At 37.4% G+C, this 22,568-nt stretch overlaps 1 protein-coding gene across 1 annotated transcript; it reads right to left on the bottom strand.

Annotated features, from left to right (window-relative positions):
* Nucleotides 1–1,785: 1,785 nt before the first annotated feature.
* Nucleotides 1,786–22,528, bottom strand: calml4a (calmodulin-like 4a). Its single transcript, XM_062032104.1, has 6 exons — nucleotides 22,412–22,528; nucleotides 22,278–22,308; nucleotides 21,957–22,097; nucleotides 16,295–16,483; nucleotides 12,086–12,199; nucleotides 1,786–2,159 (listed from the first exon to the last, which is right to left on the bottom strand). Exons 1-5 carry the CDS (start codon nucleotides 22,412–22,414, stop codon nucleotides 12,102–12,104), a joined length of 462 nt encoding a protein of 153 aa, XP_061888088.1. The 5' UTR covers nucleotides 22,415–22,528; the 3' UTR covers nucleotides 1,786–2,159; nucleotides 12,086–12,101.
* Between the last annotated feature and the right edge of the window lie 40 nt (nucleotides 22,529–22,568).

Below are 22,568 nucleotides of genomic sequence, written 5' to 3' on the forward strand. Positions count from 1 at the left end.
AAACTCGGGTAGAGCCCACTTTAGTAAATAAACCAAACCCAATAAATCACAATTGCACTCTAGCGCCCCCTAGGTAGAAATCTGCCTCTAACTCCCACTAGGAAGGTCGTAGAGACATGAAACAAAAACCTGTATGTAGGTCTCAGTTAGACCTACAATTCATAATTTCACTTCTTCGGGCGAAAACCAACAGGAAGTTGGCAATTTCCCCTTCAAGACAAAAAATGACTAAAAACACTCATTTTTTATTTTTGAGCTGTAATTTGACCCCCTTAAAATACTTCAAAACTCACCAAAATTCTCACACACATCGGGACTGGTGAAAACTGTGATCTGAAAAAAAAACCAAATCCCAAAACTCAAAATTGTGCTCTACATAATTTTTGGAAAAAAAAGAGAAAAAACTGCTCCTCAGAGGAAAACTCTGACAAAACTGCTTGTAACTTCCGGTAGGAACGTCGTAGGTCTTGACTAGACCTACATTTCATAGATTGACATCCTTCAGCAAAAATCGACAGGAAGTTTGCTATTCCTCCTTCAAAACAACATTTTTGTTACAAACGGTCACCAAACATCAAACATTATCTCCTCTGAGCGCGTTTGTCGTTTCGGCTTCAAACTGCTACAGGAGAGAGATTGAACCCTTCTGATTAAAAGTTGACGAAAGAGTGGTGATTAGTGCTACCGTTTTGATTTTACGCGCCTTCAAAGACCCGCAGCACTGATGCTGCTACGGTGCCAAAAATGACAACGAAACTGCGATTAGACCTTCTTTGTCCTCAATACACACAATAGCCTATAATGACAATGTGAACTCAGACACAACTTCCTCTAACTACCAGTACGAATATCGTAGAGACACGAAACAAAAACCTCTATGTAGGTCTCACTCAGGACTACCACTGGACAAAAGTATTGGACACCTAGGACTAGTTCAATTTGATATTTTAAGTTTAAATGTTGTGTTATTTTAACAACTTATAAAACAATGTACTGCTGTGACTTTTGTAATCATAATAATAATAATAATGGCTTGAGCACCCTCTGGCCCAAAAAGTCTGTGCACGTGCCTGTCACCTGCTCTCAGTGCAACATGATGATTGTTTTGTCTAATTACAGAAAGGTGGTATTGATCAAAAAAGGCTTACACTGTGCAGGGTAATCAAAGACATTGTCAGACACGTTAAATTCAAATCCAAAAGAGGGTGTGTGCTTGACTGGCAGCCAGTGGAGCGTAAGACAATGAAAACATCTTGTAGGTGCGTCAGCCTTTTTTTTTTTTACTGAATACATAATTTCTGACAAAGCCACCATGGCAGCATCCACATCAGTTACTTTGCAGCTGCCTTGTACCTCCATGACACACCAACATCCCATCCCCAACTACACCCAGGGAGAACAAACTCACTTATTTCTATTACAAATGGTTCATCCAAAGTGATGTCTTTTATGTGTTTTTGGAAATTGCCTCGATAGATTGTATTACACATTTCTAATATTGAAATTGAACACTGAACAATGCTTAAAAAAAAAAATATTAAAAAAAAAAAACATCGCAACTTTTGCAACCACTTTCTGAAAAAGCTGCTGCAAATTTAGCCATTTTAGGCCGCAGAATCACAAAAAAGTCAGCAAAATACTGGCGGAACCGATTGCATTTTTTTATTTTTTTTTTACAAAGTGATTAATTAATTAATGAATTACTCATTTCTAATATTTAAATTGAAAAAAAAAAACATTTGAAAAAAAAAAAACATTAGACCAAACAATCCATGTATCATTCGTTCATTTATTTTTCCATTTTCCACTTTTCACCTTACAAAGACTAAAAAACAAATATCTCCTATTTTTTAAATGTAAATAATCATCTCTATTGAATTAAAAAAGTAATAGATCATTTCAATTGATTTAGAACCGGGACAGCCCGTAATAATACACATTTCTGTTAATGTGTTAGTGTGAGCCATTGAGCAACTGTAGTCCCTGGGCAGTTTGTGAAATACCAACAATTAATAAAAATAACATTAAACATAACATAATCACAGCAATAAAATGAATACATACATACATGCATCCACTTTCTACCACTTGTCCTTTTGGGGTCGCGGGGGGTGCTAGAGCCTATCTCAGCTGCATTCGGGCGGTAGGCGTGGTACACCCTGGACATACAGTACATACAGATTTCAAAAAAGTTAACACAGTGAATAAATGCAGTGCATGCATATATTACACACAATTACATCGGGAAAAAATGTGCGTAAATATGCTCCGTGAGTACAGCTTGTATGGATTTTAGCCAGTTTCTAAGGGGAATTTTAAAAATATTGATGGTGCCAGTCCTAGAATTAACACTCTATGCCAGTGATTCTCAAACTGTGGGCTCCACCTGGTGGTACGCTAAAGAATCATTTGATTAAAGAGTTCATGTTCTTATTTTCAAACACAGTGTTACTGTTCAAACTGTGTGAAATCTCCAAGTGGCCAAATACATTGAGTATAATCATTTGCCTTGTTTTTAATGAATACTTGGGCCTATTACGCTACAGTATTTTGGTCATTATGTTAGTACTAGGAGAGTTTTTTCTTAGGTGGTAATATGTTAAAAAAAGTTTGGGAGTCACTGCTCTACGTGGGTCTGTAGGGCCACAACCCCTAGGGGGGCACTACAGTAGCTAATCATCAACGTGGTAGTCTTGTTTTTTCTCTTTTACTTTGTCTCTGTTTAACTTTTATTTAGTGGTGAGTCAACACGTCCTCTTGTAATAGTTTAAATTTAGTTTAGCGGCATTGTCCATTCAAATCCCATAAAAATAATTGCAAATTTAGCATCACTTCTAATCTAATCGTGACCGATTTACGACCGTGTTTCTAAAACCACGGTACTATTTGAGTTTATATTGTAGCCAAACTTTTACCCTAAATATATAATGTCTAAAAAATATTGTTTTTTTCATGCTTTTTTTTCCCATTTATTGTGTTTTGCTTATTTTTTAAATTTATGCCAAAGTGGCATAACAGTTTGGAATTGTCTTCACTGTGGTAGGAAATCCATCCATCTATTTTCTACCGCTTGTCCCTATTGGGGCTGAAGGCAGGGTATTAACTTTTCATATACACTTTGGACATTATCTGCAACCTAAACATATGGCTATTGAACTGAATTGCAGTCGTCAATGGAGTATTTTTGTTTATTGTTCACAAGTGATTACGTATAATAAATACAATTCTTTACATAACTTGTAAAATACTAATAATACATTATTTTTCAATATCTAATGATGAACTTACTTCAACTGCATTTTGTGTTAGTTGTGTCTTGTATGCACTCACTCGGGCTTTCAAAGCCAAATCCACTTCTGGTCACCAAGAATAAAACAGCAATACCTCGTTTATTGCTGTTAATTGGTTGCTGGCCTGGTTGTGGTGAATAATTTAATGCAAAGTAGTAATTATTCAACATAAATGTAATGTTTTCATAGCTAGAGCAGAAAAAATCAGCTGATGTTTGACACAGGCCCCCATATACCCATTTAGCTACCCGGGATACGCCTGTACATTATTCTTTAATTTTGGACCTCCAGAATCAGCATGTCCTCATCTGTTTGTGTCATCGAGGTGAAATTAAGTCTGAAAACCTTTGACAAGTTGACTTCATGTCCGTCGCAGACTATTTTATTTTGAAAGTAATCTGGATACTTTAATTTTGTTTTTGTGTATAACTTCCTGTCAAACACTAGCAGATTTTAGCAAAATTGAACGGATTTGTTGCGGCGTCCGTAAAAAATGCGGACATTCCGCTGGCGGTGGAAACGGACATATTGACTTGAATAAAAACGGACATTTCGGATTCGGTGAAATTCGGGGTCCGCCTTCTTCTACATTCGTTTACCTGCAAGCCCAAATCCACATCATACTACTTCTTGGTGAACTTGGTGTATTACTGTATTTTTCGGACTATAAGGCGCACTTAAAATCCTTTCATTTTCTCAAAAATCGACAGTGCGCTTTATAACCTGGTGTGCCTAATATACGGCATAATTCTGGTTGTGCTTAATGACCTCGAAGCTATTATATGCACATACGATATACGTGTAGACTGCAATATGATGGCAGTAAACGACACCAAAACTTTAAAGGTTCCATTGAGAATATAGAACATTACACACGGCGCTCAAAAATCTCTCAAAATATTTTTAGTACGACTTTGGTAAGCTATGAAGCCCGCTTGCTAGATTGCTAGACAATAAACATACGAGTATTATTATGGTGTGTGTATAAGGACCGCAAAATGGCACCTATTAGCAGACATATTACCATGTGTTTTGTTTCGCAATATTACGCAAAACCAACTTTTCTTACCTTCTGGTACCTGCTGATGTGTATTTGGGATCTGCATAAGTCCTGAAAATGTGCGCACGTCCGCAACTGTAGTCCGTGCTGACACTGTAGTCATAAGCTTCTTCTTTTTCTCTATCTTCTTGTTATCTGACATTCATCTTTCGCCGTTGCCATTTCTACTATAAAGTAGTGTAAAATTCTTACGTATATCTGTCAGTAAACTAGCTATCAAAGCACTAAAAACTGTAGTGAGTTTACATAATTCACCCACGGAACGTTAGTTATTAGAGGGTTCCGGTCGGACGGTTTTTCACGGGACGCATTTTCGGCGTTGATGTTGCATTATTGAGCCACGGATGAGGAGATGCTGCTCCGTTATTGATTTAAGTAAAGTCTGAATGTCATTAAAACAGTTAGCTCCATCTTTTGACCCTTCTTCCACTCCCGTCCTTGCACGCTACACCGCTACAACAAAGATGACGGGGAGAAGACGCTGTCGAAGGTGAGCCACGTAAATAAGACCGCATCCTGAAGAGATGCTCAGAAAGCTACTTAAAGATGATCTGTAAAACATAATCCATGCAACATTTTGACCAAAGAACCACCATTACATGTTATGTAGGCCACAAGATAGTGTTTTAAATTTACAAAAAAAATCGTAATACGACTTCTTTAATGCGCCCTATAATCCGGTGCACCTTTTGTATGAAAAAAGATCTGAATAGACCCGCTCATCGGCAGTGTGCCTTTCAATTCGGTGCGCCCTATGGTCCGAAAAATACGGTAAATAGATTCACAAAAGTTACATGTATACTGGGGGTGTGGGGAAAAATCGATTCGAATTCGAATCGCGATTCTCACGTTGTGCGATTCAGAATCGATTCTCTTTTTTTTTTAATCGATTTTTTTTTTTTTTTTTTTTAAATTAATCAATCCAACAAAACAATACACAGCAATACCATAATAATGCAATCCAATTCCAAAACCAAACCCGACCCAGCAACACTCAGAACTGCAATAAACAGAGCAATTGAGAGGAGACACAAACACGACACAGAACAAACCAAAAGTAGTGAAACAAAAATGAATATTATCAACAACAGTATCAATATTAGTTACAATTTCAACATAGCAGTGATTAAAAATCCCTCATTGACATTATCATTAGACATTTAGAAAAAAAAAAAAAGAACAATAGTGTCACAGTGGTTTACACTTGCATCGCATCTCATAAGCTTGACAACACACTGTGTCCAATATTTTCACAAAGATAAAATAGGTCATGATTTTGGTTCATTTAATAGTTAAAACAAATTTACATTATTGCAATCAGTTGATAAAACATTGTTCTTTACAATTATAAAAGCGTTTTACAAAATCTACTACTCTGCTTGCATGTCAGCAGACTGGGGTAGATCCTGCTGAAATCCTATGTATTGAATGAATAGAGAATCCTTTTGAATCGGGAAAAAAACATTTTTGAATCGAGAATCGTGTTGAATTGAAAAAAAATCGATTTTGTATCGAATCGTGACCCGAAAAATCGATATTGAATTGAATCGTGGGACACCCAAAGATTCACAGCCCTAATGTATACGCTTGTAATGGGGGGTTTTTTTCTTATTTTTTTTTACACAAATTAATAGTTTTTATTTGTGTTTTACTTTTAAAAAACAAACCATAAAAAAACATGTATTTTGTTTTTTTTAGTCTTGGTTTGAAATGGAAGAACAAATGAACGAATGATCCACGATTCCAAACAAACCTCATTTAGTTGAGAAAATGGTGCTAACTATGAAACAAAAAGAGCTGAACTAGCACAACGAGGCACATATTTGGTGCTGTAAGTTCAGGTGAGGTACCGGCAGGCTTTTGGAACATTCAGGACTTTTTAATAGATGTGATGACAAGACAATATTGTCTGCTTAGTTGTACATTCAGAGCCACGGTACATGTAGTATTGATGTGTTGAGTGCATTTAGGGCTGAAAAGCTGCCCTGAACTGTATACTATTTGCTCCTATAAAAGCCTTTGAAGCAGTATTCTTTAAAGCAGGCATGAGCAAACTACGGCCACACACGACCCGTTGGTCTTTTTATTCCGGACCGCCAAATATTAGAACAAAATTAGGCAAAGATCTGTTTTGAGAATTGCCACAACAAAACTCATACTAGACTTTGATGCATCGGCCAAAAAAAGGTTAATCAACAACACTGCTTAAACTGAAAGAAAATGTAAGTTTTGACCCTTTAATACCATTTTTGTGTTTTTTTTTGAAGTTCTGATATGATATTGTTGAAAATAAGTATATAGCCCATGTTTGGGAAGTCTACTCTTAGTTACAACAGATATGATATGCTTTGCAATGCATCACACTTTAAAAAAAAAAGTTGAGAAAACGCACATTTTCAAGGCAACATGATGCAACAAGATTTTTGCGTTTTCTCAACTTTTGACTACTATTGTTGACTTAACTAAGATTTACAAGTTGAGATAAGAGTTATGTCGTATGTCACATATGTCATATGTCATATGTCACATAACATATGTCATATGTCACATAACATATGTCATATGTCATATGTCACATAACTCTAATCTCAACTTGTAAATCTTAGTTAAGTCAACAATAGTAGTCAAAAGTTGAGAAAACGCAAAAATCTTGTCGCATCATGTTGCCTTGAAAATTTGCGTTTTCTCAACTTTTTTTTTTTACAGTGATGTGTTCGCCTGGCCCGTCAAAAGCCAACGTGGCCCCTGAGCCAAAAAGTTTGCCCAGTCTTGCAGTTATTGCTCAATCGAGAAAAGAACATTTTCTCTCTCAACTAGGGCCCTAAAAAATACTGAATATGCACAACAGTTTGGAGATACAGTAGGGAAGGGATTCATATGGCATGGCGGATCTCGCATGAGAGGAAGATGGGGGGGGGGGGAGTCAAAATTGGAATTGCCACTTAGACTTAGACTAAGACAAACTTTATTGATCCACAAGGGAAATTGTTCCACACAGTAGCTCAGTTACAAAGGATGGAAAGGGTAAGAATGGAAAGGATAATGCAGGTATAAAGTAGACTAAAAATGTACCACAGTAGCAATATAAAAGATAACATATATGTAATATTTACATATTATATATACAGTATATGTTATATACTGATATATTATTATATTCCATTATATTTGTATATAATATATACAATATATAACAAATCATAATTACCATGTACAATATTACAGTATATGTAACAGCTGCAGCATAAAATAGAGAGTAGATCCAGCATAAAATATACATTATAAACAAAGAGACACATTTTAAAACACATTTTAAGATATTCAACACTCTACTGCCATCTGACGGCTTAAGTGGATAGTGCTCGCCCTAATTTGTCACGTTTCATGTGTCAGGTAAACCGTGACGAATGGGGCCATGCGAATCCCCTCCCCCACTGTAACATGCCTAATTAATTGTAGTTTTGTGATGTCGAATATTTCATGACTCATGAGCTTTCTTGACGGCATTTCTCAGGTTATAAATAAAAAACAGGAATATTTCAGTGCAGCAACATCTCACACACACGAGCGAGTCTGTGATTTGATTCAGTCTTTTTATCTCTTGTTGACGCTACTTGTGCTTTGAATGGAAATACTACCAATATGTTGCCCTCATTCGTTAGATGTGCCAGAAAAATAGAACAAAGGAAATTCAGTGTTTGGATTTTTATCAACTTTTCTGACATTTTTCACTACTGTGGTTCCGGAAGACACGATTGGTCGACGCACGTGCGAAGACTATGTTACTTCCTGTCTAGAAAGAGTGTTCCACGGTGCTGTGATATTTGAATGTTTTATCAATGGTTTATTATTATTATGATCTATTAAATAAAAAGAATAGTTGACATAGTAGTGAAAGAGAATAAGAATATAAATATTAACAAGAGGATGATTTAAAAAAATAAAATTAAAAAAAATCAAGAGTATTATCGCCACAATTACAACCACGTTTTACCGTGTGTCATTGCAATGTGTGACACACTCATTGTTAAATATTGATTTTTGTTTTTTAAACGAGGCTCTTGTCTTAAATCTTTATCTGTAGACTAACAAAAAGTAGAATTGATGTAAAAACATTAATAAAAAAGAAGAAGAAGATGGATTTATTTGCCATTTAAGGCTGCTGAGCACATTGTTTAGGTTTCTGGACAGATCTGTACAGTTTCAACATAAATACTGTTTCTCTACATAACAGTAGTTTGGGTTTGTATGGAATATTATATGACATTGTTATTGAAATTAAGATTAGTAAAAAAGGAAAACCATGATAACAGTGAACGAATGTAATTGCCATAACACAAGTAGACAGGAAGTGACGTAGTCTTCGTGCACGCGGGTCTTCCGGAATCGGTCAGGTGGTGAAAATCCTTTCCAAGGACTAAGAACCGAATCGTACAAAAACCAAAGTAATTTCTGCTTAACAAAATATTGTCATTTTAATTACTCCATCTCAGAAACCCCCAAAAATAAGGCAAAATACACTTTAAAGAGGTACATAATGATTATAAATAACACATTAAATGGATAAATGAACACTGAACATTCCTTTTACTGAAGACTCTTGTTGGTTTGCTACAAGCTTTTTCTTAAATTGAATAGTGTCTCTCACCTTTTTTATGAAAGTGCTGCCAATCACAACTTTATTTGGCCCCCACGGTGGCTTATTTTGTAGTCGTACGCAATAAAAACAAAGCACAAGGGACTGAGTCACTAACACGGGGGTATCTTGGTTTGGGCACTAGATGCCGAGGAATAACGGCTGGTTTGTAACCTGCACTGTTTACTGTAGCTGTGCGATAACCCAGATGCTGCACAAAACATTTTGTTGAAAATGTTATCGCATAAAAAGTGCTGCGTACGAAAACCGAGGTGCCACTGTATTTTATTACTCTTCCCAGGAGGCACAAAACATTGATACATCATTGATTATACGTACATGTCCTTCTAAACAACCTTGCAAAATAGTTGTAACGTTGCATACACATTGTTGGCTGGGAAATGACCAAATTTCAATGGTCAAATCAATGTCACAACCTGATGTTGATTAGACGTTGTCAAAAGGCATGTTGTTTCAACGTTGTATTTGTGTTGTAGAATATTGGTTGGGAAATGACCAAATTTCAATGGTCAAATCAATGTCACAACCTGACATCGATTAAACCTTGTCAAAAAGCATGTTGTTTCAACGTATTTCTGTAGTAGAATATTGGTTGGGAAATGACCAAAATTCAATGGTCAACTCTACGTCAGAAACCCAACGTTGATTAAACGTCGTCAAAAATCATGCTGTTTCAACGTTATGTTTGAGTTGCTAAACATCAGGACCTAATGGAACAAGTTCCCAACGTTGTTTTAATGTCTTGTGCCTGCTGGGTTACGGCCAAAAAAAAAGCAGAAATGTGAAGTAAATGCGTGGCTATAAAAATACATCATTATGAAATGTACGGTTGTAGCTGTCGTTGCCATGACAACCACCAAACGCCTCCTTTTTATGTTGTCTTTTGAACTAAAAGTGTTGACGCTAGCTTCGGTGCTAAACTCGCGATTCTGGGATGTTTAAACGCTTTGCTAACATGCTTAAAAGTAGCTTTTTAGTCGAGATGTTCCTCTCAAACAAGCAAACACATATGTAAGCTTACCCTGTCACTCCATTGTCTCCTCTTAAACATTTTCAACAACGTCCATTTTTGTCATTTGTTAGCGGTAGTGGGAAAGTGGTGTAAAGGTGCTACAGCCGGTTCATGTGTGAGCTAATTGTTTTCAGTCGTAATCGGCACATTTCATGACTCGCGTTGTAAAAAACATGACTTTAAAAATGACCTGTAAGAGAATAATCTTGTTCATGTATCTGAATAAAAATGGCTCCAAAATGTTTGTATCATGCATGCAGACTGAAGATGTGCTGTAAAAACGTATTTTTGTGTTATTTGTTATGGTCATGGAAAATAAATTGTTTTGTTCAATAAGACAGCGCCTTGACTGTTTATTTGGAGAAAAACACTATCTTGTAAGTATTGTAACTATAGCTGCTATTTACTTTGTTTTGGTTTATTAATAAAAATGCACCTGCTCTGCTCTCTGTCTGTTTGTGTAACTTGTTCTGTACATGAAAATGTTGCTTATTTCCCCAGTTTTTGCTCTTCCGTATTAAATGTTTCCGTCAGATTTTCTTTATTTTTTTTAATTATGAAAAGAAAATCCCTCAGGACAAATACTGTACAGTATGTTGTGTCACAAGCCTGCCAGTATAAAAATACATTACACATTTGGCTTGTGCAAAAATCCGATTTTAAAATTATATTTTATTCTATGAATTTGAAGTGAGGTTGTATTGTACAAGGTTATATTTACTACGGCAATTATTTTTCATTGACAATTAAGAATAAAAAAAATCTTCTATAAAACAAATACCAGTTAGAAAGCTAGGCGTTAGCATGGTAGCATTTCAGTCCATTTTGTACAATAGGTATACAAATAAAAGTCATGAATATTACTTTCAAATTACCAAAAATGGTGGGAAAGTACTTCAAAATTTAAGGAATGTGTGTTTAATTGAAGTGTTCGTAAATTATTTTTCCTTATTAGGCCAACACTTTTGCGAAACTTAACAATTCTTCCTCATGTAATTCTTTCTTCGGTAAAACTTTAGTATGGGGAACATATATTCACCATTAATTAGTTGCTTATTAACATGCAAATTAGTAACATATTGGCTCATAATTAGTCATTATTAAGTACTTATTAATGCCTTATTCTGCATGGCCTTTTTATACAACCAGTAAGCCATTAACTAAGAGTTAACCCCAACCCTAACACTTATATGTTCCCCTAGTGTCCAAATAACTAAATTAAGTCTTTGTTACTTTAATAAGCAACTAATTAATGGTGAATATGTTCCCCATACTAAAGTGTTACCCTTTCTTCCTATAAGGAACTTATTTGAATTTAATTATCCTTCCTGCTCAGTGGCCTTGTGGTTAGAATGTCCGCCCTGAGACTGGAAGGTCATGAGTTCAAACCCCGGCCGAGTCATACCAAAGACTATAAAAATGGGACCCATTACCTTCCTGCTTGGCTCTTAGCATAAAGGGTTGGAATTGGGGGTTAAAAAAATCATCAAAATGATTCCCGAGCGCGGCCACCGCTGCTGCTCACTGCTCCCCTCACCTCCCAGGGGGTGAACATGGGGGATGAGTCAAATGCAGAGGATCATTTCACCACACCTAGTGTGTGTATGACTATTGTTGGGACTTTAACTTTAACTGTAATTCCAATTCAACATCCTGTGAGGTGGAGCCAATTCAGATCAAATGTCATATCTTCAAAGGAATTTAACTGAAATTCCAAATTTGGAATTGTGCACACATGTCATTGTATCATAGAATTCCATGTTCTCTGGTGGATGTTAAGAACAAATTCCGATGGATAGTTTTATATGACGACTCGTACTTTTAATCACTCAATTAATGACTCATTCAAGCCCTTGAGCCGCTCTATGAACTCATGCACAGAATTAACTCAGGACAAACTAAATGTTTTTTTTCTTGTATCATTTAAGCTATTTTGTCCCTTTAAAAAAAAAAATCAATTTCCGACTTCACCGGAAGGCATAATCAAAATGATACAATTCGTAATTTTAGACAAATACAGAACTCAAAGTATGCAAAACATGCAATGTCTAGACAGTGTTTATTACCTGCCATGGAGCGCATTCAGTAATCAACAGGCGGCAGAATCACCATTTGGGTGAACTCCTCGTAGTTAACAATTCCATTGGACTTGATGTTGGCTTCTTTGAACAGATCATCCACTACAGAAAGAACACAAAATAGTTTGGTGGATTTCCGACAAACTTTCTCCCCCACAATTCTGAAATTATACAGTACATTAATTGAGTTTATTTGTTTGTCATTTACATTGCATTATTTAGTTGCTGCCTTTTTAAAGGGGACCTAACACACTTCCTTGTGGTCCATAGCAGTGTTTCTTAACCATAGATGAAGAAACATTGCTGACAGTCGTGTATAACGAGAGTACGGCCAACTCGGTTTCAGGCGATCTCCTCAATGATTGATCAAAAGGCACTCACGTGACGACAGGGCGCCATTACTTCTACTAACTTTGAGCTGATCCTATGTGTCTGCGGCGCTTCATTGTTAGTTTTTATGTACTCCGAAACATGCATCAAATCCAAGGGTGTCCAGACTTTTTCCAATTATGCCCGAACACTAAAAAAATAGACGCATGCGGGGCCATTTTAATAGTTTTTATTTTTAAAACCATTAGGGCGCCCCTCAAGTAAAGGGACCCAAAAGGGCTTCAGTCATTGAAGTGTTTTTTTTTGTTTTGTTACTTTAACACTTAAATACCTAAAAATCAACTTCAGATCTATCCGTTGCCATATATATATATATATATATATATATTTTTTATGTTTTATGTAGAGATGTCCGATTATATCGGCCTGCCGATATTATCGGTCGATAAATGCTTTAAAATGTAATATTGGAAATTATCGGTATCGTTTTTTTTATTATCGGTATCGGGGTTGTTTTTTTTTTTTTTTTTATTAAATCAACATAAAAAACACAAGATACACTTGCAATTAGTGCACCAACCCAAAAAACCTCCCTCCCCCATTTACACTCATTCACACAAAAGGGTTGTTTCTTTCTGTTATTAATATTCTGGTTCCTACATTATATATCAATATATATCAATACAGTCTGCAAGGGATACAGTCCGTAAGCACACATGATTGTGCGTGCTGCTGGTGCACTAATATTACTAACCTTTAACAGCTAATTTTTCTAATTTTCATTAATTACTAGTTTCTATGTAACTGTTTTTATATTGTTTTACTTTCTTTTTTATTCAAGAAAATGTTTTTAATTTATTCATCTTATTTTATAAATTTTTTTTAAAAGGACCTTGTCTTTACCATACCTGGTTGTCCAAATTAGGCATAATAACACAAAATATGCAATATTTTTCCAAATTGACTATTTTATGTGAAGTAATTAGAGCCTTAAATAGGTAAATAATTCATAACAACATTGCTTTTGATTATATATGGGCGATCCAAAAAGCCCCACTCATAAGTTCAAATAAGTCATATATCAATATATATTATTTTTACTTTCAACACGTAAATCTCTATCTAGATCAGACCTGGGCAATTATTTTGACTCGGCGGGGACAAATTTAGAGAAAAAAATGTGTCTGGGGGCCGGTATATCTATTTTTAGGAACATTAATACAAAATCTCACAATAATGTCTGATTGAAAGCTAAAAACGTTATGACAGACCGCCTTAAAAAACGTAATGGAATTTAATTTTTTTTTACTAAATGAGACACCCAGAATGCACATCAAAATAAAGAATGTGGGATTTACAATATTGACTATGAGCGATAAAACACTGAATATTGACAACATATTGACAAGATATGAACGTCACACCCCCCTTCGATCGACATATTTTACAATCAAGGGAAACACAACAAAAATGCAACAAACAGCGAAATATGAACGCTAAGGGTAAAAAATAAAAACACCTACAATCTGATACATCTGATGTATCAATAAGCTTTACAACTTTGTTGTAAAAATCTCCTTCCGCGTCTGTCCCTGACACCCGCATTTCAGGTTGGCCGCTCTGGAAACACTCTGTGGAAACGCTCCCCACCCACACTGCTTGGTGCCTCATCTGAGCTGCTGTGACTTTGATAACCATAGTAACTAATCAGATTACCATAGTAACTAGTATATCATGCAAAAACACACATTCCAACCATTGAAATACTTTGTACAGTTCAAGAGTTATGGTCATTTGAAAACATCACTGCACATCATAATGGCAGCTACAGTTTCCATCTTACAGATCTAAAAAAATTATTTGGGAATGTCTGGCGGGACAGACTGAAAAGCTTAATGGGCCTTAATTTGCTCAGGTCTGATCTAGATCAACTTCAGATTTTTCCGTCGATTATAATAATTTTTTGAGCAATGACAGTTTTAAAGTAAAAAAATATATATTATTAGAGTTAATATTGCAACATGTTGTCATTACCATTTTGCTTTTTAATTACAATGTTTATGGGTTGTTGTCGGAAATGCTCAGTCTTCTTTTCGCCGTCGTATTGGCCCATGTTGACCAAACTGTCCCGTGTAAAATGTCATCGACGAGTAAACACCAAAGTACTTTCCTTCTGTTGGCGGGGAAAAAGCAACTCTTTCCACTTCTGCCTGGTATTTGCATTTTTTTTGGAAAGCTGAGCGAACATCGCCTCGCACCTGGACGGACATTGTTTTGGAGCCTTTGCTAAACATGCTAGCACTGAACGCTAAAAGCCGAGCCGCTTGACGCAGAGGAGGTCTGCAGGCTGCATACTAGAAATGCCCACATACAGTCGTGGTCAAAAGTTTACATACACTTGTAAAGAACATAACGTCATGGCTGTCTTGAGTTTCCAATAATTTCTACAACTCTTATTTGTTTGTGATAGAGTGATTGGAGCACATACTTGTTTGTCACAAAAAACATTCATGAAGTTTGGTTCTTTTATGAATTTATTATGGGTCTAATGAAAATGTGACCAAATCTGCTGGGTCAAAAGTATACATACAGCAATGTTAATATTTGCTTACATGTCCTTTGGCAAGTTTCACTGCAATAAGGCGTTTTTGGTAGCCATCCACAAGCTTCTGGTTGAATTTGTGACCACTCCTCTTGACAAAATTGGTGCAGTTCAGCTAAATGTGTTGGTTTTCTGACATGGACTTGTTTCTTCAGCATTGTCCACACGTTTAAGTCAGGACTTTGGGAAGGCCATTCTAAAACCTTAATTAAAGCCTGATTTAGCCATTCCTTTACCACTTTTGACGTGTGTTTGGGGTCATTGTCCTGTTGGAACACCCAACTGCGCCCAATACCCAACCTCCGGGCTGATGATTTTAGGTTGTCCTGAAGAATTTGGAGGAAATCCTCCTTTTTCATTGTCCCATTTACTCTCTGTAAAGCACAACAAAGCAAAACAGGCCCAGAGCATAATACTACCACCACCATGCTTGACGGTAGGAATGGTGATGTAGGAATGGTGTTCATGGGATTAAAGGCCTCACCATTTCTCCTCCAAACATATTGCTGGGTATTGTGGCCAAACAGCTAAATTTTTGTTCCATCTGACCACAAAACTTTCCTCCAGAAGGTCTTATCTTTGTCCATGTGATGGCAGATGCCAGAAGCTTGTGGATGGCTACCAAAAGCGCCTTATTGCAGTGAAACTTGCCAAGGGACATGTAACCAAATATTAACATTGCTGTATGTATAATTTTGACCCGGCAGATTTGGTCACATTTTCAGTAGACCCATAATAAATTCATAAAAGAACCAAACTTCATGAATGTTTTTTGTGACCAACAAGTATGTGCTCCAATCACCCTATCACAAAAAAATAAGAGTTGTAGAAATTATTGAAAATGTTATGTTCTTTACAAGTGTATGTAAACTTTTGACCACGACTGTACGTACATCCGTCAATCAGTGATATCACAAATGGCCCTCTGTAAAAAAAAAAATTAAAAAAAAAAGGCTGCAAAACACAGCGTTCAGAGGCATCCAGTAGTAATGCATGAACCTTATGATTTGACACCAGTATCCAACATTTATAAATCATCATTGAAGAGGAAAATCATCAAAGGTCCCCTTTACACATTTCTAAGATTACATCATATATGACTGTTGTTTTTACATTTGTGTTTATAAAGGTTGTTGCATAAGTGACTGATACTTTATATTAAAAAAAAAACATTTTGTAGGGCAAAGTTGACTCTTTTTTTTTGAGAAAAACAGACTCATTCATATTCCACAATATTTCTTTGTCAGAGTGCACTTTTCTGTTACCTTCCCTGTTGGTAAGTTTCTCTCCCAACATGGTGAGCTTGGCCCGCAGCTCTGAGGCTTGCATGAATCCTTTCTTCTGCTTGTCTGTCATCCTCAGCGCCTCCAGGATTTCTGTCTTTGGATCTTCTTGCTGTATCTGACGGTGCATCATGGTGAGGAACGTGGAGAAGTCCAAGTTGCCTGAGCGCTCTGAAACACGTTGGAGCAATAATTACTTGTGAAGGCATTTATTCACAGTCAAATTCCGCAACTTATTTGTGGCCTGATATTTGTGAGTCGTGGTTGTTTTGGAATTCAGAGGGGTCGGGACTCTCGCTGCAGGGGCCACACTTTTGTTTTTTTCCCTGAAATGGTGTGCGCATGCACCTGAGTGGACATTTGCACTGGTTTTATTTACTGGTAAGGGCATTCAGCTGCCTGGATCGTGGCACCGTCACAGGTTAGCTAAAAAAAGCTTTCTGTTCATGTTTGTCATAGTCGCCATTTTTAAAATTTTCATCATTTGTCATCAACAGCCTTGTTTTGATTTGGATTGTCTGTAAGTGGTATACCTGAAATACCTGCACTGTCTTGATACCTGAAATTCATCAATGAAAGTAAGTACCTGTTTCCTATTCATAAGACACGACACAATAAAGACCCCAGCTCTGATTGATAAATGAGACATTATCACATATTGCCTATACAAAAACGTTCCTGGATGACATTCTGACAATTAAATTGCATTTGTGTACAAATATTGGGGTATTATCTTCAGCAAGTTTTAATTAGGCACATAAGTAATCACCTGTGATTAATCATGATTAATCCAAATTCCAAAATGTGATTAAAAAAAATGTATCACTTGACATTTTGTTTTTTTTACCTAATGGTTGTTTGGGTTATAGATTGAGCACAAGATCTCGAATGTGTTAAGGGGGAGTAACAAAAAGATGGTAGGATTGGATGAACTGTGCTTCTTCCTACTCCTCTTCGGACATGTTGAAATGATAAATATGTGATAAGCCATGTTGTTTGGGGATGCAGGAAAAAATCGGATTGACATCCGGATCGCGATTTATTCAGATAATTTCCAAACATCTGTGTTTTTAGGCCATGCGCATAACCAAAAATTTGTTTTTTAACCTGTTTTGAAAAGGTTTTAATTATAATTACTACAGCAAATAATACATTACAATCGGTTTGAGTCCAGAATTGTGTTGAACCGGGGATCGATTCTGCATCGCCACCCAAAGAATCGGAATCTGATAGAATCGTTTCCCAACTCTAATATTTTTATCATATGCATGATCAAAATAAATGAACACCAAACAGTGCACTTGTTCAAGCTGACGCATCACCACTTATCAATAACCCCATGTCTTGGCTTGCTGCGGTGCTTGGGCGGTATTTTCAATTCATATGCCGCACTACTCGCTAAATTGGCAACACATTTTCCATCAGGTGTGTTAAGCATTCATAGTCATAGATAATGTAACTATACGTTACACCCTTTTGATCTGTGTGCCTACGGCAAGCCTCGGGGTTGTCATGGTTGCCCCTGACAGTTTGGTTGCGTTTGTCTTAGTTTCCTATCAGTGCTTTTATTTTGTCTTCATTTCCTGCTTGTATCCCTGAGTGCTTTTCCCCCTCAGCTGTGGCTGATTGGCACCGGGCCACACCTGGTGTCAATCAGCCAGATGCTATTTGAACCTGCCTTCCCCTCCAGTCAGGGCTGGATTATTATGTCACATTGTGTTGGTGACAAACCCCAAGATGTGACATTTAAAATTCAATAAACCCGCTCCAGCAATTAAAACATATCTTACATGGTACTGTCAAAATTAAAAGAATTGGATAAAACAAATGAAACATGAAAAAAATTAAGAAATTAAATATTTGAACTCACAATTTGTAGGACCCATTCGACGCCGTACAAGCCAGTGCTACCGCTCGTAGTCGGTAGTTGGTCGTAGTCAGTTATATAGTAGCTTCCGGTGTCGGCCGACCTCGTCTCACAAGATGTAGTTTCTCTTAAGCATCCTTCTTGAAAATGGCCTTGCAAATATATATCTGCCACTTAATAAGCATTTTGCTCTCCTTCTTTGTGAGTACCGGTGAGTTTGTTGTGGCTTTCTATGGCTACGGTGCCACTTCCTGTTTTCGCAACTTGTGATTGGATACTCTCTTGGGACTCCCAAATGAGTATCTAATCCCAGCGTGAGACAGCTAGAAGGCCTTACTGACAACACGTGATCTGATTGGTGATCGCAATTGTCTATCAACTTTATGTGCCCGTTCACTTACAGTGCACAGACGCCTGCATGGTTGATTCTGAGGGCCCCGGGCAGATTTCGTACAGCATGGCAACATAAGCTAGCTGAATTCTGATTGGATAAAAACTCTAACCTAAAAACAACACAACTGGAAGGCTCATAATATGACATGAAAAGAATATGAATACTTTTAGATATTTAGGGAAAGTAAATAAAAAATAATTTTTATCTTTAATTATGATCATGTTAGGCCAGCAGAGAAGGCCTTGCTGGCCCTGACAGCACACCACTGCTTAATTTAAATGTGGCTCATCCCACGTCATTTTATGTGGTCCGCCATGTCATTTATGTGGCCAGCCGCATCTTTTTAACATGGTCAGCCACATTATGTGGCCTGTGGAAATAAAACAAATACAAACATTTCAAAAACACTTTCTGGCTAAATGTATTTCAATTTTGACAGAAAAATGTTGCACATTCAGTTGCATCTGTTCTACAATTTAATATTATCTCATGTTCCAAGCATTTTTTTTATTTTTTATTATTAATTTTAAAAAAAACTTTAATGTGTGTTTGTCATTTTGACTTACACTTTCAAAGCAAGTTATCCATTAATCTGTAGAAATATAATAATCAAAAACAGTTGACTTTGCAAATTGTGTTACAAGGATATCATGTGTGTGTATTCATAAATAATAAGTTTGCAAGGTGCAGATGTTGGATTTAATTCCGTACAGCAGTAGTAGACGTGCCATGGTTATAAAAATAGACGTGCGCCTGATACATCACTATATTGATGAACCATTTGTACTGCACCACCAAGTCAGTTGTGGTGTGCCTATTGTCAGAAAAATTGTATGTAATATATCAAAAAACGTTCCACTCTTTTCCTGTGGGCACGATGAGAGATGTCTTTGTTGCACCAAGCGGGGGCTTTGGAGGATGCGACAGGTATACGATGGAAGAAGACGGGAGGTGTTAACCATTGTCCTCACCGGAAGCTACTATATAACTGACTACGACCAACTACCGACTACGAGCGGTAGCACTGGCTTGTACGGCGTCGAATGGGTCCTACAAATTGTGGGTTCAAATATTTAATTTCTTAATTTTTTTCATGTTTCATTTGTTTTATCCAATTCTTTTCACAGCTGGACCAAGAACTTCAAAGCGGACAGATGGCAAGATCTTCCCAAACTTCCTCAGGAAGTTTCTCTGAACTATTTGGTAACCGAGGCCAACGCTATTTACGACCCGCTGCCCTCTTGATGTAGCTGGACCCAGGATGAGCCCAGGCCCGAGACATCCTCCTCTCTTTTGTCTTCGATGTAACCAAGAACAGTGACTGTTTTGCATACTTCCTATACCTGCGGTGACGTGTTGGTGCGTGAACATTGAATATCTAAAATAAAAGAGGAGATGAGACCTTCCTTCGGCAGAGCGTGGTGCAGGACTGTACAGACAGTACAGTGGCCATGTCTCTCCTCAATATTGAGTCCAAATTTGATTCTGTCTCTGTTTGATTCTTCGTCTCTTGTCTGTTTAATAGATGTCAACAGGGTGTGAACCTAACACCTATGATGTATGTTAAGAAGCAAATGCTACCATCTACTGTACAGAGTTTTAAAAACAAATGCGAAAAAAATGATACCTGGTGGTTGTTTGAGCACATTGAAGCTAGTCCTGTATAGTCCCACTCCTTAAAGGCCTACTGAAATGATTTTTTAAAAAATTTAAACGGGGATAGCAGATCCATTCTATGTGTCATACTTGATCATTTCGCGATATTGCCATATTTTTGCTGAAAGGATTTAGTAGAGAACATCGACGATAAAGTTCGCAACTTTTGGTCGCTGATAAAAAAAGCCTTGCCTGTACCGGAAGTAGCGTGACGTCACAGGTTGAAAGGCTCCTCACATTTCCCCATTGTTTACACCAGCAAGCGAGAGCGATTCGGACCGTGAAAGCGACGATTACCCCATTAATTTGAGCCAGGATGAAAGATTTGTGGATGAGGAACGTGAGAGTGAAGGACTAGAGTGCAGTGCAGGACGTATCTTTTTTCGCTCTGACCGTAACTTAGGTAAAAGGGCTCATTGGATTCCACACTTTCTCCTTTTTCTATTGTGGATCACGGATTTGTATTTTAAACCACCTCGGATACTATATCCTCTTGAAAATGAGAGTCGAGAACGCGAAATGGACATTCACAGTGACTTTTATCTCCACGACAATACATCGGTGAAGCACTTTAGCTACGGAGCTAACGTGATAGCATCGTGCTTAAATGCAGATAGAAACAAAAGAAATAAGCCCCTGACTGGAAGGATGGACAGAAGATAAACAATACTACTATCAGGAGACACCGAACCAAACACTGGACCTGTAACTACATGGTTAATGCTGTGCCGCCTGTCGAAGCCTAGCAATGCTGTTGCTAACGACGCCATTGAAGCTAACTTAGCTACAGGACCTCGTCAGAGCTATGATAAAAACATTAGCACTCCACCTACGCCAGCCCTAATCTGCTCATCAACACCCGTGCTCACCTGCGTTCCAGCGATCGACGGAAGGACGAAGGACTTCACCCGATCATCCGTGCGGTCGGCGGCTAGCGTCGGATAGCGCGTCTGCTATCCAAGTCAAAGTCCTCCTGGTTGTGTTGCTGCAGCCAGCCGCTAATACACCGATCCCACCTACAGCTTTCTTCTTTGCAGTCTCCATTGTTAAACAAATTGCAAAAGATTCACCAACACAGATGTCCAGAATACTGTGGAATTTTGCGATGAAATCAGAGCTGTTTGTATTGGGATACAATGGTGTCTGAATACTTCTGTTTCAACCATTGACGTCACGCGCAAATGTCATCATACATAGACGTTTTCAACCGGAAGTTCCCCGGGAAATTTAAAATTGCACTTTATAAGTTAACCCGGCCATATTGGCATGTGTTGCAATGTTAAGATTTCATCATTGATATATAAACTATCAGACTGCGTGGTCGGTAGTAGTGGGTTTCAGTAGGCCTTTAATGCTGCAGACACACACATGATTCTCTCGGGAAAGAGGCAAAAAATGCAACCTTACCTGCTCTATACTAACGTTACGCACACTTTTTACGCAAAATAAAAAGTTATGGGGTTCTTCCACACATTTAAGCATGGACGTGATTTAGGGTGAGGGGCGGGACATGTTCCATGCACCTTTTCAAAAGGGAGCACTTTTAACTGTCCCAAAATATTGCCACGCTATGGAATAGAGACAAGTCAAACAATAGCGCCGAGCGGAAAACATCTTATCCCGTTAAGACTGGCTTTTTGGGGATGCCTTCTTTCCAATGTGACAGTTATGTACAACATAACTACAAAAACAGTTGTTTGTAACATTGTTGATTACACATCACTAACCAATTTTATGTACTTGAAGATGTCTCTCAATTTCCCCAAGTGTTGGGCTTGTACCCAGGCAGCGCATAACTGTGACCAGGTCCTTGGCGTCAATCTTTCCCTTTTGCTTCTTGTCATACAAGGAGAAACACTCTTTGAACTCTGCAAGGAGAATTTAGCACTTAAATAAAACAGCTCTTTACTCAGTGAATGAGACACATTGTAACACTGTCTACACATTGAACAATAGCAAGCTAACTTAGAATTGTGTAACATGCATTAGCGAATGTCTCTTCCACATTTATTACAATTGGCAAATGTGGTTCTGTGGATTAAACTTACCGTTGATTTGAACCGGTGTGAAGAATTTGGCCTGTAAAATTAAATATGGCAAACTTAATAAACACAAACAACACAACCTGGTGTTTGGAAATGTAACTTGTAAAGTGCATAACAGTACAAACAATTGCTCTTACCATTTTCAAATGTGTCTGTTTCACTCCAGGAAGAAAATAGTTTCCTGTCTCTCCACCCGTTTAAAGTCCAATGCCAGCAAGCATGCATGTAATTTAATAGGTGTTGCTGTGGAAACACAGACACCAGATCTATAGTGCGCCACTGTTCCTGTCCGTT

Source organism: Entelurus aequoreus, linkage group LG02 (assembly GCF_033978785.1).
Source record: "Entelurus aequoreus isolate RoL-2023_Sb linkage group LG02, RoL_Eaeq_v1.1, whole genome shotgun sequence".
In the NCBI taxonomy this organism is placed as follows: Eukaryota; Metazoa; Chordata; class Actinopteri; order Syngnathiformes; family Syngnathidae; genus Entelurus; species Entelurus aequoreus.

Bases quoted from the DNA above. Each gene is read 5' to 3' on its own strand.
- calml4a (XM_062032104.1), bottom strand. The intron at 22,098-22,277 runs GTAAGTTTAATC...TTCTCCTTGCAG, and splicing joins CACACCGGTTCAAATCAACG to AGTTCAAAGAGTGTTTCTCC. The intron at 16,484-21,956 runs GTTAGTGATGTG...AACGTGTTTCAG, and splicing joins TCTTCAAGTACATAAAATTG to AGCGCTCAGGCAACTTGGAC.